The following is a 16901-nucleotide window of genomic DNA, read 5'->3' on the forward strand; positions in this document are numbered from 1 at the left end:
CACGGCCCTGAGCACAGGTGGGGGTGGGGCACCGCGACAGCTGACGAGAGAAGTTCGGCCAGTTCTGCCAGAACACTTGTTTTCAAAACACTGCTTTGTCCCAAGGTGACTGAGACGTTAGGAACAATCTTGAGCGTCACACAAAATTTTGTTTCCCCGGCACAATGTCGTGGACAGAAACACCAGGGGACCTGGTAGCTCGGCTCCCCAGGGGCTGACGGCCTGGCCCCCACACCCCCCCCGCGGTACTGTTCCTCTCCCAGCCCTCTGTGTTCCCCTTCCCGCACCTTCTAAAAGTCCACTCCAGGTCTCTCTCAAGGGAGAGGGCCGGGCTGACCGCCGCAGCTCTGGATTTCTTAACCATTTCATGGGAACAGAGCGGCGCCAGTGTGTTTGTTAGGTTCCTATCTTTTCTAATGTGTCACTGACCAAGTTTTTGAGTGTGGTGCCCCGAGCCCTATCTCCCCAGAAACCCTACAAAATTTTTACTGCGTCATTTTATGTAGCATGTTGATCTTTGGGAGCATGTATGTTGTATTACAGCAGAAGTGACTGTCTGTGGAAAATGGGAGCTCTAGGTCAAAGTGCCAGGAACTATGAGTATGGGGTAGATGACCCCATTTAACCTTCAAAACAAACCCCACACAGCTGCTCCTGTTATAGTCTCTTTTCAGCTGGGGAGGAGCCAGGGCGAGTGACTTTCTAAGACCACACAGCTAGCAAGTGGCAGAGCCAGGAGTCTGACGCCAGGCCCAGAGCAAGCACCAATTTCCTGGGGCTGAGAATGCCTGGCCGTCTGTGTTCCAGAAGCCCCAGAGATTGGGGAAGTAGCTACTCTGTCCCAGGACGGCAGGGATCTGGACAGAAGCCTGGGGGTGAGGAGAGGGCCCGGGGCCTTGTCTCAGGGCAGGGGGAGTCCCTGCTGCACCGCTGTCCCTGTGGGCCCAGCCGGAGCCTGAACATGGGAGAAGGCAGCCTCCCATCAGGAGGGCACTGCTGCCCCCCAGAGCAAGGTAGAGGGCATTTCAGGGAGACGGCTCCTGGAGGGTGGGGAATGGGGTGGTGGGTTGACAAGCAGCCTGGGGGAGGGAGGCCCTGGCTAGAACGGCAGATGAGCCGCCCGTTCTCTGTGCTTCAGTCTCATCACTGTCTACAGGGGACTGGCCCGGGGGCGCCTGGGTGGCTCAGTCAACCGGTTAAGCGTCCGCCTTTGGCTCAGGTCATGATCCCAGGATCCTGGGATGGAGCCTCGCATGGGGCTCCCTGCTCAGCAGGGAGTCAGCTTCTCCCTCTCCCACTCCCTCTGCTTGTGTTCTCTCTCTCGCTCACTCTCTCAAATAAACAAACCAATAAAAAAAAAGGGGGACTGGCCCAGATGGCTGCTGGGGCCTCAGCCTGAACCAGACATGAGCCAGGTGCCACCCACGTGCCGGGACAGCACAGCACCGAAGCCACCCTCCTGCGGCGCCCAGCTCAGGGCCCCACCCACCACATCCACTGTGCTGAACACATGGCAGTAGTGGTGGCTGGTCTGCAGGTCCTTGGTGATGTAGGCAAAGGTACAGAGGTCCTCCGGGTCCTGGGCCGCACAGGAAATGTTCCGGATCTCGTGCTCCGCAATGACGTTCTGCCGGGGAAAGCAGGGTCTGGAATTCTCGGCCCCAAGGCCACCTCAGCCTGTCTACACCATCCCCGCCACCGCCATCTTTGTCCCAGCCCAGGCCGTGAGCCCACGGCTGCTACTTCTCCGATTTGTTTGGTGGGCGTGGGGGCACTGTCTAACCTTGCCAAGGTAGGTTTAGGGGTCTCCACCCTCGACCACAGCAATGGAGGGCGTCAGATGTTCACATCTGACCACGAGCTCTCCAGCCCCTGCCCTCCAGGGGAGGGCATTACCAAGTGCGGGGCGTGGGGGGAGTCCTTTGCTCATGAAGAGAATCACACCACTAAGGGCCCGGGAGCAGGTAAGAGGGCTGATGGAACCCATGCTGAGGGAGACCAGGGGCGCCTGTCACTAGGGCAGGGCCCCGGGATCAGGACGTGTGGCAGCTGAGAGGCAAGCGCCTGGCCGAGCAGGTAGGAATACAGAGGAATAAAGAGGGCTGCGGACACTGTAGGCAGCTCGGCGGGGTTGGGGAGTGAGCGGCGGGGAGAGGGGTCCACTCCCGCTAACAGAGTTGTGAGAAGCACACCTTGTTGGAGGCATCGATGAACTTGACACCTTTGTATGTGATGGACAGGATGATAGTGGGGATCTTCTTCATGTGCTCGGTGGATTTCTAGGGGAAACAAGAAGTGGGACTGTGAATGCCCCTTCTCAAGGCCAAGCCCCCTGGGATCCCACAGGCCCCAGCCTCCGCCTGACTTTACACGGTGTGGGAGGGCCCAGGGGCTGCAGCGGGTGCCCCTGGTGATGCCTCCCATCCCCGCCAGCCGCCCCACTGCAGACAACCTACCCGCATCTTGGCACAGGCGTCCTGTGTGGATTCTGTCCCTCGAAGATCTTTGATCAACATGGAGCCCAGATACTGAGGGAGCAGGCAGTAAGCGGGCTTAGGACGTCCTGTGCTATCATGCAGGACGACCCAACCGATTTGGGACCATAATCAGATGGTTTCCTCTCCTCACTCCCTTCCCCGATCCTGGCTGGGAGGCCCCCCTTCCCTCTCGGGAGTGGAGAACAGCACCGGAGGCCTGGACCCGGCCGGGAGGGGCAGGTGGCAGGGAGGCCGGCCAGGCTGGGAGCGCAGGGGCAACTCACGTTGGCTTCATAACCGCAGGACTCGAAGATGAGTTTCTCTGGCTGGTGTTGCCAACTCTGCACTGGGGCGTAGGGAGCAGCCAGGCTGGGGGGCCGAAGGGTCAGTTTGGCTTCGCGCTGCTCTTCCTGTAGAACACGTGGAGTCACAGGTCTGCTTGCCCACTCCAGAGGAACTCGTGGGCTCCAGCACACCCAAGGGCAAAGAAGCCAGCCCCAGGGGTTCAAGGGCAGGGGGGAGGGCAGGAGACAAAAAGCCAAGCAGGTGCACTGGGGTGGAGGTGAGGCCTATCCACGCCAGAGGAAAGGTGGAGAGGCACGGGCCTGGGCCACCTGAGGGCAGGCGTGGTCGGGAAGGCTCTGAGGTGGAGACAGGAAATGAATAAAACCAGAGAGGGGAAAACAAGCTCAAAGCATGAAGGGTGGGGAGCGGGAGTCAGATCCCTGCAAGTCTCATATCCCCGTCAGGGCCCCTGGATCTGATTCTGGAGTGGGCAGGTATCAGTGCTAGGGAGACCTTTTATAGTGTTCCCTGAGGCGGCAGCTGAGCTGGGGGAAGGGGGCAGGAGGCCACTGAAATCCAGGTGCCAGGTGATGGGGGCCTTCACTAGGGCACTGGTCCAAAGAATGGGGAGGCGAGAAAAGAGTCAGGAAATATTTATGACTTCCGTTCCCAGCACTGTGCGGAAGCCTTCTGATACGCAGCAACTAAACGGCTGGACAACATGCTTTGAAATCTCGTCAGATTCATGGCCGTGCCTGTGGAAACGTGAAGGACATCCCCAGGTGCTGGAGATGAGGAGTGTGAGTCAAGAGAAAAAAAGCAGTGAAACTGAAGTTCTCCTTGGCCGGGGGTAGGGGTTGGGGGTGGGGGGGTGAGGGACATGTGCCAATCTTGTGTCCAGCAGGCCAATTTGGGGGACAAGACACAAAGCCTGGAATCCGGGTGCGAGGCAGGAGGCAGGGCAGGTGAATACATCAGGAGCCCGGAACACAAGGCCCTGAGAAGGCGAGCGAGGACTGCAGGCTGGGGCGAGCCTAGGGCAAGGGCTTCAGGGCAGCCCAGGGCCCAGCAGAGGCTGGCGGTTCTGGAAGGGTAGATGGCACGGCTGGATGTGTCTCCCAGCCGCACCCGACGCTGGGCTGCTGGGTGTGGAATTAAGGAGGGCAGAAAGCCGCTCTGGGGAACAGGCAGGGCACCAAGGGGGGACGAGGGAGTGAGGGACCAAGAAGTGGCTGAGATGGGGCAGAAACCGGGTTGGTGGCCTGAGGGGCTGGAAGGAGAGGCTGCAGTCAAAGAGGAGCCAGTGGATCTGCACTTCTGAGCCACATAAGATGCAGGGGAGCCCCCTCCACCGGTCCGGGAGGGGAGGAGGCAGTATCTTCCTCCTGCTGCTGATCCAGGCGCCTGGATTTTCGTGGCCTCCTACCCCCTGCCCCCACCCCAGCTTCCACCTCAGGGGATACGGGGACAGTGAAGGGCTCTGGGGACCCCCATTCACAGCTCCCCTCCGGCCCCACCTGGATTCTGAAGCGCTCCGCTCGAGAAGGTGCCACAGGGTCATGAAGACTGTCGTGCCGCCTCCTGCCCGTGTCCCCGGGAGGCAGCAGCAGGTCAGCGGAGCGGCTGGTGCAGGAGTCGTTCTGGCTCAGCGGGGACGATGTCTGGGAGAGCAAGTCTTGGCACTGTAGTGGGGGGAAATCCAGTAACACTTGGAACCTAGGAGGCCAGTCCCTGGATTGTGGGTGTCAGCCAGTCCTGGGGCGCGTTAGGGCAGGTGGATCAGTGAGAATGGACATGAAGCTAAGGGCCAACACCAAGCAGGCACCGAATGGATGGCACGCTGGCCCGGGAGCCCAGCCCAGGTACCATCAAAGCAACCGAACTCTTCCCGGAGCCAGGAAGCCCCGGCGACCCAGTCCTGCGGGCACACCGTCACCACGGGCACCCCGGGCACCCCCACGTCACTAACACACTCCTCGGCCTGGAGCCGCAGGGGGAAAAGGACGGTTACAGGGCTGGGAAGCTGCTTTCATACTCATCAAAGACCAAATCATCTGTTACAATTCACCGCAGCTCCCTGGGGCACAAGACCAAACCCAGAGCCCTTGCTTGAGAAAATATACAGCGCTGCCAGTCGGCACCCTGAGGCCCCGTCTCCACGGTTTCTGTAACTGAGAGTCAGTGGTGCGTTTGCCCCTCAGACCGGGCTGCTGGGTGAAGGCAGCATAGAATGACGCCCTCTGGGTTAGGCTGCCGGAAACGGGCGGAGTGCGGGGGGCCCTGCTCCGAGCCCAGCGCTTGTTAGGGGCTCAGGCTTGCAGGCTTGGAACGGAGCTGGTCCCAGACCTCAGCTCGGCCCGAGTCTAACCTGCAGTCAGGAATTACCCAGCCTGAGCAACAAAGCATCTGTGAGGTTTTTAAGTCAAAGCTTCTTGAACCCACCCCGCTGCAGGGCTTTTACTTCAGAAGACTTGGGGAGGGCGCAAGTCCTGCCATGGATCCCCAGCTTTGTCTCAGGTTCACATCAGACTGTGCCCCGCTGCCCCCCGGCTCTGCCACAGCGGCTGGGATTCAGATACTTGTTTTCCTTTTTCTGACATTTTACTTTCTACTTATATTTAAACTGGACTCTTTATTATAGACGCCGTCAGGCTTCTCGGATGTAGACAGGAGGCACACAATCAATAAATGACCAGCCTAAACAACTCCTGCTCTATGCTCCTCTCACACACTGGGCCCGGGGGCAGAATGGCCCCAACAAGAGGGGACGGAAAGTTCCCGCCTCTACTACGGAGGTCATGCTGTTTCCAAAGAATGCCTCAAGAATTCTCTTTGATTCCTAGCAATATGAAGGGCACACCTATCCGTTTCCATCCCTTCCCAACTCACTCTCAGCTGGGAAAACCGTGGGGGCTTCTGAGGCGGCTCCTCGTAGGGCCTGTCTGCGAGGGAGGCAATGATGCGCTTGCGATGGCCGAGGAGATGGACCTTCAGGACCTGGACGGGGGCGGGGGGGGGGGGGGCAGTCAGGCCATGCTGGCACCCACAGCTCCCCTCCCACCCACGGACCGCACCCTTGGGGGCCAGGCCAGGCCCGAGCACAGGCCGCACTCACGTTGACAAGCTCCAGTTCCCAGAGGTTCTTCACGGTGTCAATAGAGCTGTAGCCACTGGACAGGAAGGAATGCACGTAGTCCTGCAGCCCCAGGGAGTCCAGCCAGGAGGGCACTGATGGGGGGCTGTTGCCGTCATAGCCCAGAGCTTTCACCTGTGGGGCGAGAAGGGGCAGCACTGACATCTTAGCACTCCTGGGACTAAAGCCCAGGAGACCAGCGTCCCCTCCCTGCACCCAGCCCTTTCTACCGCTGCTCTGGTCTCGGCACCCCCATCTGTGAGGTGGAGAGCACTCCAGGCCCGGGGAAGACAGCCCTAGTGGGTACGGCTAGAGGGGAGGAAGAGTTTACAGAGGGGCTCCCACTGAGCTCTGACAAGGTCATGGACTTGGTGGGACAACATGGTGTGTTCCTGTGAAGTGGGCATTGGCCTCACTGTTGGGACTTGGTCGTGCTCCCCCAGCTCGGGGTGAGCGGAACAATCAAGTGTACACTGGACTTATTAGCACCAGCAGAGTCAAGGGGAGAGGCTGGGGCTACCAGCCCCTGGCTCCCCAGGGAAAAAATGCCTCCTCTGCCCACAACCCTCTGCCTTCCTGGGGAAGTCGGTGCAGGCTGGCCTGGTCTCCAGTGAGTCAGGGAAGACCCCAAAGAGGCTCCAGGTGACAGGTCAAGCCTGTGGGTACCAGGTCCTGTGCTAGGCAGAGGCCTGGAGCCTCCCTCTGGAGCCTAGACTGGGTCCTCAACTGTCCCTAGTCTCTGCTGACTCTCTGGGGCCTCGGGACTTGGCAAGAAAGTAAACAGGCCTCTGTGTTGCCTGCTGGGTCCCCCAGCATGTGGGGCAGACACCTTGCAGTGATCTACATGCCCTGTTTGGAGCCAAGCTCCTTCCCTATTCCGGGTCCAGGTGGGGTCGGGAGAGGGCCGTGGCTTTGGCCGAGGCTGCAGAGCCGTCAGTGGTCACCTTGGGCAGGGACCGCGCCGCCTGCAGCAGCTTCCGCCGGTGCTGTGGGTCACTGATGCCGATCTCCCGCAGGTCTTGCTCTTCCATCACGTTAGACCCCTGACAGCAGAAGAGATTGACGTGAGCACCCTCCCAAACTGGTGGCTGGTAGCAGCCTCTCGTGGCCCCTCACCAGATTCTTCTCCTTTACTTAGAGGCAGAGGGGGACAGAGATCCTGGGCTCCTCGTGCAGGCCGGGCCAGCCACCGAGAGGTCTCGTGCAGGCAGGAGGCTGAGGGGAGCCGCAGACGAGTCTGCCCAGACAGCCCACTCCCGCCTGAGCGGCCCCCGGGCGAGCTGGGCCGTGCCGGGGCTCTGGAATGTGCAGAGGGCAGTGCTGCGGATGAGAGCTGACGGGGCCCAGGGTGCGCAGCGTGCCCAGCCCCGGCCCCAGCCCCAGCCCAGCTCTGAGTGCGTGCGCCTCTCTGGGAGGCAGCTTCCACAACCTTGGCGATGAAGCCCAGGGGGCCTCTCCCAAGCCTCCTCACAGACCTGCTTTCCTAACTCGAAGGCCGAAGCAGGCACGTCAGGTAAGCAGCCAAGGAACCAGACTCACCCCAAGGAGGAAAGGAGTCTCAAAGCAGAAACGTCAGAAACAGGCTTCTGGGCGGCCCGGGAGCTGGGGAGCGCCAGAGCTGGGCCACTGACCGTGATGGGGAGGAGGGGGGCTGGCGTCTCCTGCACACCTGCCCGCTACTGACAGGGCCCGAGGCTTTGACTCAGACCACCCCATTTCACGCTCCTGACCCCGGTGGGCTGTCTTTCTCCATCCTCGTTTCAGGGATGAGGAAAACGAGGCACACAGGTCAAAACCATGCCGAGGCCACGTGTCTGGTGGTGGCGCTCAGATCTGGCTGCTCCCTGCCCCCCAACCTCTATGAGGATGTTTTATTCCTCACAGGAGTGTTGCCTGGGAGGTTTTATCAGATTATGATCCATGAACACTCACAGGTTCTGCCCCGCTTTCAGCCACAGCGTGCCCCCAGAGGCAACTTATTGCTTTCCCGGATGTCCTTCCAGAGCCGGCTTCCTTTCCTCACAAACGGAATTCTTGTACATGTTGTTCGACACCTTATTCTTATGACTTAATACACAGGCATACCTTGGAGATATTCTGAGTTCAGTTGCAGACCACAGCAATAAAGGGAATATTGTAATAAAATGAGTCAAATGAATTTTTTGCTTTCTTAGGGCATATCAAAGTTATGCTTACACAATACTGCGGTCTATTAAGTGTGCAATAGCATTATGTCTAAAAAAACAACATACATACCTTAATTACAAAACACTGCTAAAAAATGCTAACCACCATCTGAGCTTTCAGTGAGTTATAATCACTGATCACCACAAAAATATAATAATGAGGAGCACCTGGGTGACTCGGTTGTCTGCCTTCAGCTCAAGTCATAATCCTGGGGTCCTGGGATCAAGGCCTGCATCAGGCTCGCTCACTCTTTCAAATAAATAAAATCTTAAAAAAAATATATAATAATGAAAAAATTTGGAATATTGCAAGAATCACCAAAATATGACACAGAGACGTTAAATGAGTAAATGGTGCTGGGAAAATAGCGCTGACAGACCTGATCAACGCAGGGTTACCACAGACCTTCAATTTGCAAAAAATGTGGTATCTTCAAAGTGCAATAAAGCGAAGTGCAATAAAACAAGGTATGCCTGTATCTGGGAGACTGCTCCATATCAGTATAGGTAGACCCACCTCTTTTTGTCAAAGCTGCATGATCATCCGGGTTAGGGACATATTACAAATTATTCAATCAGTTCCCCACTGAAGGTGGACTATTTCCCATTTCAACTTTACAAACAATACCACACGAATACCCTCACATGTGCTTCATCTCTAGGATGGTTATCAAGAGAGATTGCTTGGTCAAAGGGTATGCGCATTCAGGAGTCTAACACGTATTTACACTCCCGTCAGTGACAGGAGTGCTAGGTTCCTCGTACTGTCAGCAACAGGGCTTATCACCAGACATTTCTTATCGTAAGAGCATCCCACTCACTGGGGGACTCCCGCGTCTTTTCGGGTTTTATCAATCAAGTATGTACATAGCAATTACCACCCCATTCTATGTTCCACATGCTTGACACTTGCTAACCCGCTTAATAAAAGGGACTATTGTTACCCCCACTTCACAGCTCAGGAAGCTGAGGCCCAGAGAGCATGAATAACTTACGGGGGTCACATATGTAAGCATGGGGCCAGGATTTGGCCCAGAGCTCCTGTCCGTATGCTCTAGGACGCGTGGGGAGCATCCGTAGCTCCTTTTCCAGGAATGACCCCCTTACAGCCTTTGTGTGTTTATCTACAGAGGTGCTGATCTTTTCTATATTTGATATGGAGAAATTATAAAGTAAGGAAATTAACACCTTTTATATTATCTATAAATAGACAATTGGTTTTTCCAGTTCATCATTTGACTTTCATGTTGGCCTTGTTCGTGCAGAAATGTATTGGTCTGTACCTTGTAGAGCTTCCCTCAGTTCTGTCAGGCTTAGAAAGACCTCCCCTCTCCAAGATTTTTAAAAAAACAATTCTTGCATATTCTCTTGCTGTAATTTTAGTTTCATTTTTTACAATTAAATCTTTAATCTAGCTGGATTTTTTTTTTTTTTTAATGTAAGGTTTAAGGGTTAGGATCCAGTTAATTTTTTTCTAGGTGGCAAGTTGTCCATCTCTTGAATGAGCTATCTTTTCCCTACCACTGAGATGACCCCTGATGTGTCCTAAATTCCTGTTTCTGGGACTCTTTCTGGACTTTGTATTCTACTGAGGTGTGATTACTTACGTCCACTTTACAGATGAAGAAGTGAGTAACTCATGCCAGCTCATGCAGACCATCACCCGGTGGCCTCACCTCTGCACCCAAACTACAGTGAATGCAGATGTATAGCCTCCCCGGAGCCTGTGTGTGGTGACAAAACCTTTGCCCCACAGAGGGCACCTTCCAAGCCTTAAGCTCCAGGGAGCCCAGGCAGAGAGAGCTCTGAAGCCAGGCTGGAAGCTCTCTCTGCTCAGGCTGCAGAAGGCCCCCCGTGCCGAGGGTACCACTCCACGTCTGAGGCCAGCTCCTAAGTTACCCCGAACCCAGAGTCACTACCTGGAGCTCCTGCAGTCTGCCTGGGCCCAAATCTAGGGTATGCTGATGGGAAAGGCAGAGAGGCACGGTGACCTGCACAGACTATCTGCCCAACGACGAGGACACTAGTGAGGACCTGCATTGAACTGAGCAGTGCACCTCAGCAAGTTTCTGAAGTCCTGCTGTAGCCCCAACATTTACTCCCAACCCTTCACAAGCTTTTCAGGCAACATTAAGGCTGAACTGAGGGCTGACAAGCAGGAAGCCCAGATCTAGCTGGAGACAGGGCCTTCATTACCCGGTCAGGAGGACCGTATGCAGCTGTGAGGAGACAGAGGCAGAGGGAAACAAAATAAAAACACAGGATGGGATGGAAAATCCAAGTGGGCAGTGGCCAGAGCGTGTGCTGGGTGCAGGCAGGGTCCCCTGATTTCCTGCATGTGCCCCATCATCCTCTTGGATTAGTTTGTGTGGAGACTATAAGGTGCTCCAAATCCTCAAAGGTGAGAAACATTCTGGAAGTTTCCACACCCTCTTTACTAAAGGGAGAAAGGGACCACTGCCTTTTAGAACCATCTTCACAAGGAGGGCAATGGGGGAAGAGAGACTTTCTACTTTACCTTCTACCACACTGATGTTTATACCAAGGGCTACTACTGTCCCAGGCCCTGTGCTGAGTTCCTAATTAGGGAGCTAAGAAAGTAGAACAGCTCATTGGCTTAAGCATTTCAGTGAACAGAACTTTTCTTAGATTTAAAAAAAAGTTTCTAAGTCTAAGAGAAATCTGAAACACGTAAGTAGTCGACACTCAGCTGGGGTGGGTTCAGTTCCTGAGGAATGGAGGATAGGAGGACAGAGGTGGGACAGAGCACCAGAGCCTCCCCGTTCCAGGCTCTGCTTCAGCCCTCTGCTGTCCAGTCACTCCGTGCTTTGTGGGGGAGGTGACATGCAAAGATGCCAGTGACATGGCTCCTGACCACATCCCGGCACTGTGCAGGGACTGTGCATTCATCCCTTGAAAAAAACTCTGCCTATAAGCCTTTGAGATAGGAACTGCCCAATTATACAAAGAAACTGAGGCTCACAGAGCAGAAGTGACTTATTCCAGGTCACTGAGTTTGTGAGTGACAAAGGGACAGTTAGACCTTTATCTCATGCTCCAGGCTTTCTACTTGCTTAGGTGGGGTCTGCTATAGACAAAGCAAAGTGTGGAAGGTGAAGGTAGCCGCAGCCTGAGAACCAGAGCAGGGGATCTGTCCCAGGGCTGGGGTGCACTTGGGCTCTGAAACTAATATCCCTACCACAGAACCTGCCTCCAACCTACCTGCTCTGCACCTCTGGAGCAGGGGCAGTGTTTCCTTCTTTTTACGGGTACAGAATCCCAACTCTTAGCACCTTGTGGACCCCTGGAGGTGGGGGAGGGCAGGGCTTGCCAAGGCCTCACAGTGAGGGAGAAGCAGGGTCAGGATGTGGTCCAGGCCTCTGCATACACAGCCCAAGCCCTGGGCCCAGGGCCCTCAGCATCTAGGGGCCTAGAGCAGGCTGACTCAGGGAGAGGTCGGCCTGCCAGAGCTCAGTGCAGGATTGCGTGAACCTGCTCAGTGGACTGACTGGCACAATCACACACCATCATTCCTGGGTGTCCTTCCTTGAGAAGACACGAACGAGAAGCCGTGACTGTTGTGGTAGCTGTAATTAGTTCTACTTGCCATTTGAATGGTTTCTCCTTCCTGCCAGTATCTGTCACTGAGCTTCGCCAATGGGCGTAGAAGGTGGTACTTCAAACAGTGGCTTGTCAGTGCCGAGTGGGGTTTCCAAGGCCCAGCAGCCAGGGGCCACAGGAATGGAAGGAGCATGGACAGAAGGAACTGCCTCTGGGAGTCCAGGGGAGAGTCCTGGCAGAGGCGGAGGGAAGGGCTGGTGCAGGCCCCACAGCCCTTTCTCCCTAGCTTTCTCTGGCCCTCCAGGGTTCTGATTATCTTCAGAGTCTTCCTGACCACATGATTTTAGTAGAAGGAAAGACTCTTTTGCATCTTGAAAGGTATCTCACTTGTCAATATTTTGCTGGAAATTTCTTTAACTGCTGCGCATGTCTTCATTCAACAAAGAGTAGAAAAGGCCTAAGAAAGGGAACATTTAGGAATGTGGCACATTGGTGTGGACCCTTCTCAGCCAAAAGGAAAACAGGCTGAGCTGCCTGCAGAGGGTCCCAAGGCTGTTATGGGCCAGAGACTCTTGCCTGCCTGTCTCACTCACAGCTTTGCCGCCTGCATCTCGAGCAACGCCCGGCATGTTGTCCGTGTGCCATAGGAATCTGCTGAGGGACCAGGGAAACTTATGGTTGGAGGGAACCCCATGGACATAAAAAGAAGAGTCCAAAAAGCCAAAACCAATGCTGCTGACTTCACGGCTGGTCTTTTGGAGTCCACTGTGAGGGACAAGGACGAGGTCTGGGGAGAGGTGGGGACGTGCCGGGGTGGGGAAGGGGAGCCCCAGGGATGTGTGGGGCTCAGGGGCGGGTGGTGGCAGGGTCCACAGGGAGTTTCACATGGAGGTGGGAAGAGGGCAGAGAAGTGGGTCAAGAGTTCCCCAGCCAAGGGAACAGCACGTGACAGAAGCCACCCACTTTGGGAGCAGGGAGAAGTTCTGGGCGGTGGAAGCAGGGAGGTGGGTCTGGGCTCGGGGGCTGTGCCGGGGAGTTAGCTGGTCCTGCTCAGGGCAGAGAGAAGCTGTCCTGTTTAGTCATGAGGAAACGGAGGTTCAGCAAAGGACTAACCTGCCTGAGGTCACATAGATAGCCCTGTCCCTGCTATATTCAGTTCACAGAGCTGCCTCTTCCCCAGCCCAGAGAAGAACCAAAGCAGAAAGGGTACAGTCATTTGAACTTCACCCTATAGTCCTGACTTGTTTCCAGGCACACGGGGCTCAGCAGTCCTTCGGCAAAAAGTCTGAGCTTGGGGAGGTGCGAGCCAAGCTATGGTCAGGTAAACCGGAGCAGGGGTTGGGAAGCTGACTCCAGACCTGAGGATCAACAATCTACAGCAGCCCCAGCCCCTGCCCATCATGAAAGCATGGCACGGCACTCTGCCCACCTCCGGTACACGGGGAAGCACTCGGGACAAGAAAAGGGGTTGGCCCCCAGCAAGCCCCGCCAGGTCGGAGGCCTGGGCTCTAGTCTGGGACCATCACTGAGATGCAAGGCCAAGGGATGTTTCAGCCCCTCCTCGAAGAAGACAAGCCCCTCAGCGTGGAGGTGCTGGGCAGAGCCCTGGCACCAGCTCTGGGTACTCCTTTGCTAGGGCCCCGATTCCATGGCAGACTGTGAGGCCACTCGGCCTCTCCCGGGGCTGGCCGATCCTGCTCCTCCTGCTGCTGGGAATCCAGGACCCAGAAGTTCAGGTAGTGTGTCAAGCCCCTTAAGGGCAAACACCACAAACTGACCACCCGGCTCAAACTCAGCCCTTGTGGGAGCAATCCAGAGCAGGGCAAGGCCCACAGGTGGCCTGGGGGGAAGCCCAGACTGCTGTGGCCACGGTGAGCCACAGAGCCCTGCCCCTCCTACTCATTCTCTGCCCCCTCTCCCAAAGTCCTTCCTGCTCCCCCTGGGCGGGCCCCTTGCGCCCCAGACTGCCCGGGGCTGCTCGCCCCCTCTCTCTGCTGGCCCACCTGCAAGGATCCATGCGTGGTTAGCACAACCCCAGCCTCAGAAGGCGCTCCTGACTCAGACCAGGGCCCGGGATGGCCCAGCGCTAGGGCCGGGTACGTGCCCTAGGAATCGCAAAAACCCGCCTGTAGTGGGGGAAGCCACAGTGTCCGCTGGCAGGTTAAGTCATGGGGTGCCCGTAAACCCCAGTGCGGGCAGTCATTGCAGCTAGTCCTGAGAGACAGCTAAATGTCACGGGCAAAGGTGTGCGAGCAACACAGGAGAATGTGGGAAAAGCAGGCTGGCAGACAACGCACCCGGGCACTCCACGTCCGGGCCCATCAGTGACCGAATGTCAGCCCCTCGGGGATCTGGCCCCCACTCAAACGAAGGCGGATACCGTCTGATGGAAGAGTGTCTCCTGGCAGAGCAGCACTGGACTTGCCTCCTGAGGAGGTCTGTCACCACCCCTGAAGTGGCTTCCAGACTTTCCGCTGGGCCCGCCCCTCCAGCCTCATTTCCATATTCACTGCGGCCACTCTCACCTCAGTCACTTGGTCAGTTCTCCTGCCATCAGTCATAAAAAAGCAAAGACTCAAACCTCTTTTGGAGAGAAAGCATGAGACAGAGCTGTGGTCCTGGCCAGATTTTGCCTCTGGGGAAAGCCTGGCACCTCACCCTCTCCTCTCCAACCCGTCTCTGTGGGGAGGGATGCTCCCGAGGAGGTATCAGTAACAGATGATGGGCTCAGTCAGTGAGAGGCCCGCACACACGTCCACCTCTAGTCAGGCTCTGCGGCAAGTCCGCCCCCCCCGCCCCCCCGCCAGATCTGTGTGTGTGGAGGCCCTGACTCAGCGCCCCCAGGCCCCAGCTGGTTCACGGGACATTTACTATGCAGTCTCTTCAGGAATGTTGTCAGTTTCCACGGTTTTTACGGGGCCCTGCCTCTATATTCCCCACATCAAAACATTTTTTCCTGAGTAGAAAAGTTATACAAGTTTATTGTAGTGCATTTTAAAAATAAATAAAGCATAAAGAAAAATGTAAAAGCCACCCACAGATCCATCACCTCACAGGAAAAAAAGGGGTACCATTCTGGTATTTTTTCTTTTTTTTCTGGTATTTTTTCTAAGAGAATATTTCTTAAAAGGTAGGATTGGATCAGTTCTATCAGTTTGGTGTATTTTTCTAAGCTTTTATTTTAAAAACTTTTAAAAAGCAAAATTGGGATCATAGTATATATATTGTTCTTTTGTTTTTTTCCCCACATTCTCCTGTGTAGCTGTCTTTCAGGACTGCTACAGTGACTGCCTGCACTGGGGTCCACGGGCACCCCATGACTTTAACCGCCAGTGGACACTGTGGCTTCCCCCACTGCAGGCGGGTTTTTGCGGTTCCTGGCACGTACCCGGCCCCAGCGCTGGGCCGTCCCCGGCCCGGTCCCCTAGGGCGCAGGTGGCTGCACACAGAACAGGTCCCTGGTCTGAGCCAGGAGCGCCTTCTGAGGCTGGGGTTGTGCTAACCACCTGTGGATCCTCGCAGGTGGGCCAGCAGAGAGAGGGGGCGCAGGAAGGACCTTTGGGAGAGGGGGCCGAGTGAGTAGGAGGGGCAGGGCTCTGTGGCTCACCGCCATGGCCCCAAATGTTAATAACGATGGAAAACAGAAGCCATGCTCCCTGAAGCCTGCATGCGTTCACTCACCTGGGGGCTGAGGGCTTTCTGTGTGCCAGCTACACGCAAGGCAGCTGCCGTATAAAGGAATAAGAACCTGTTCAAATAAGAACTGAGTTCAAACTCCAATTTTGCTGTTCAAGGTTCTTACACACTTAGAACCTTGTAAATAGGAATAAGCAACCCCCCCCCCCACCCCGATTCACAGGTTAAATAAGGAAGCTGAGCACTGACCTGCTGGCAAGAACCAGGTGCTCAAGGATGCTTCTTGCGTCTCTCTGTTTGCTGCTGTCTGGCCCAGCCCACCTGTGCCTGCCCTGGGGCTGGGTCACAGAACTTCCCAAACTGACACCTTCCCCCAGCTCGGGCCCCTGCGCCACAGGAGCGGCTCAGCCCTGCCCCGCACCCCCTGCTCTCCTAGCGATCCCCTACCCTGCTGCAGCACAGACCTGTCCTCACCCGGAAAGACAGAACTTGATGGTGACCAATGCAACCCGTTCCACAGAAGAGGAGGAAGAAGCACCAATGTCACCAGTTCTGTTTCGGAAGCCGGAGGCCCTCTCTACCCGTCAATCTGAGAAGGGCTCCTCCCAAGGATGGATGCCACGGCACCAGCGTCGGGACTCGCCTCCCAGTTTCGTGGCAACAACACCCCTTTGTGATCCTTGCTCTCCCAATCAGGTTCTTGGTGTCCCCATTCTCTCCATACCAGGCCCAGCATCCTTCCCTCCATCTGCTACCCATCATCCCCAAACATCTGCCTTTCTGAGGCCTTATCTGAGGTCAAGGTGCTGTATTCACCCCCCAGATCAGCCGTGGAAGTTAGCTAGGCCCAAGGCAGTCTGGAGTCAAAGGGTTCAGTTCCAAGACCACCCAAAGCAAGCTTTACACCATGGACCTGAGGACAAAGGCAATGTGTGTCTGGCAGAGAACGGCCGCCGCCTGCCCTCCATGAGGAGAACATGCCACCTTACTGCCTTACATTCTTGCGGTCACGGCCGGTCTGAGTGGCTGTTATGTGTCACAACAGGGAACAGTGTGTCCCCTGCAGAACTTATGCCCCCATAAAGTAAGCAGTCAAATGAGATGCCATGGGACAGGGGATAAACAGGGGGGCACAAAATCTTATAGGGGGGGCCTGGAGGAAAATCCACATCTCCTGACTCCCAGTCTGGTTCTCTTTGCAAGTAAGTAGAACCTCAACTTTTCCCTTGAGCCTTTCTCCCTCCCGTTGACTTAACTGTGGCCTCAGCAAGCGGCTGACCTTCACTGAGTATCCTGTGGTGGTGGGAGGTGCAGAGCCAGAGGGCTTCGGTGGGGCCCCCAGCCAGTGCCAAGAGCTTACTGGGGTCTGATTCCCACCAGCTTCTTTTTCCAGCCTTCTGTAGAGTAGCTCCCAACACGCAGTGGGTAGATGGAATGTCTGCCTGACCCAGATAGGCACCTGCAAATGATGCCAGGTAGCACCAGCTCACTCACTGGCTCACATGCCAGGGCCCTTCTTTGAGGGGACGCACTGAGCACAAGGCCCAGACATAGCACATTCCTGGGAAAGGAGATTTGGAGATTAGAGTGAGAGATGGGAGCCTGACTCGAGGCCCAGGAGAC

At 56.0% G+C, this 16901-nt stretch overlaps 1 protein-coding gene across 1 annotated transcript in view; it reads right to left on the bottom strand.

Annotated features, from left to right (window-relative positions):
- ANKS1A (ankyrin repeat and sterile alpha motif domain containing 1A) overlaps positions 1 to 16901 on the bottom strand; it is a 181711-nt gene that overhangs the window by 8119 nt on the left and 156691 nt on the right. The window contains exons 14-21 of the mRNA XM_044917661.1: positions 6840 to 6938; positions 5878 to 6030; positions 5652 to 5759; positions 4280 to 4444; positions 2762 to 2887; positions 2457 to 2528; positions 2193 to 2279; positions 1490 to 1627 (exon numbers count right to left, since the gene is read on the bottom strand). Coding sequence (XP_044773596.1) covers positions 1490 to 1627; positions 2193 to 2279; positions 2457 to 2528; positions 2762 to 2887; positions 4280 to 4444; positions 5652 to 5759; positions 5878 to 6030; positions 6840 to 6938 — 948 coding nt within the window. The remainder of the gene's footprint in view (positions 1 to 1489; positions 1628 to 2192; positions 2280 to 2456; positions 2529 to 2761; positions 2888 to 4279; positions 4445 to 5651; positions 5760 to 5877; positions 6031 to 6839; positions 6939 to 16901) is intronic.

This window comes from Neomonachus schauinslandi, chromosome 8 (genome assembly GCF_002201575.2).
Source record: "Neomonachus schauinslandi chromosome 8, ASM220157v2, whole genome shotgun sequence".
Lineage (NCBI taxonomy): Eukaryota > Metazoa > Chordata > Mammalia > Carnivora > Phocidae > Neomonachus > Neomonachus schauinslandi.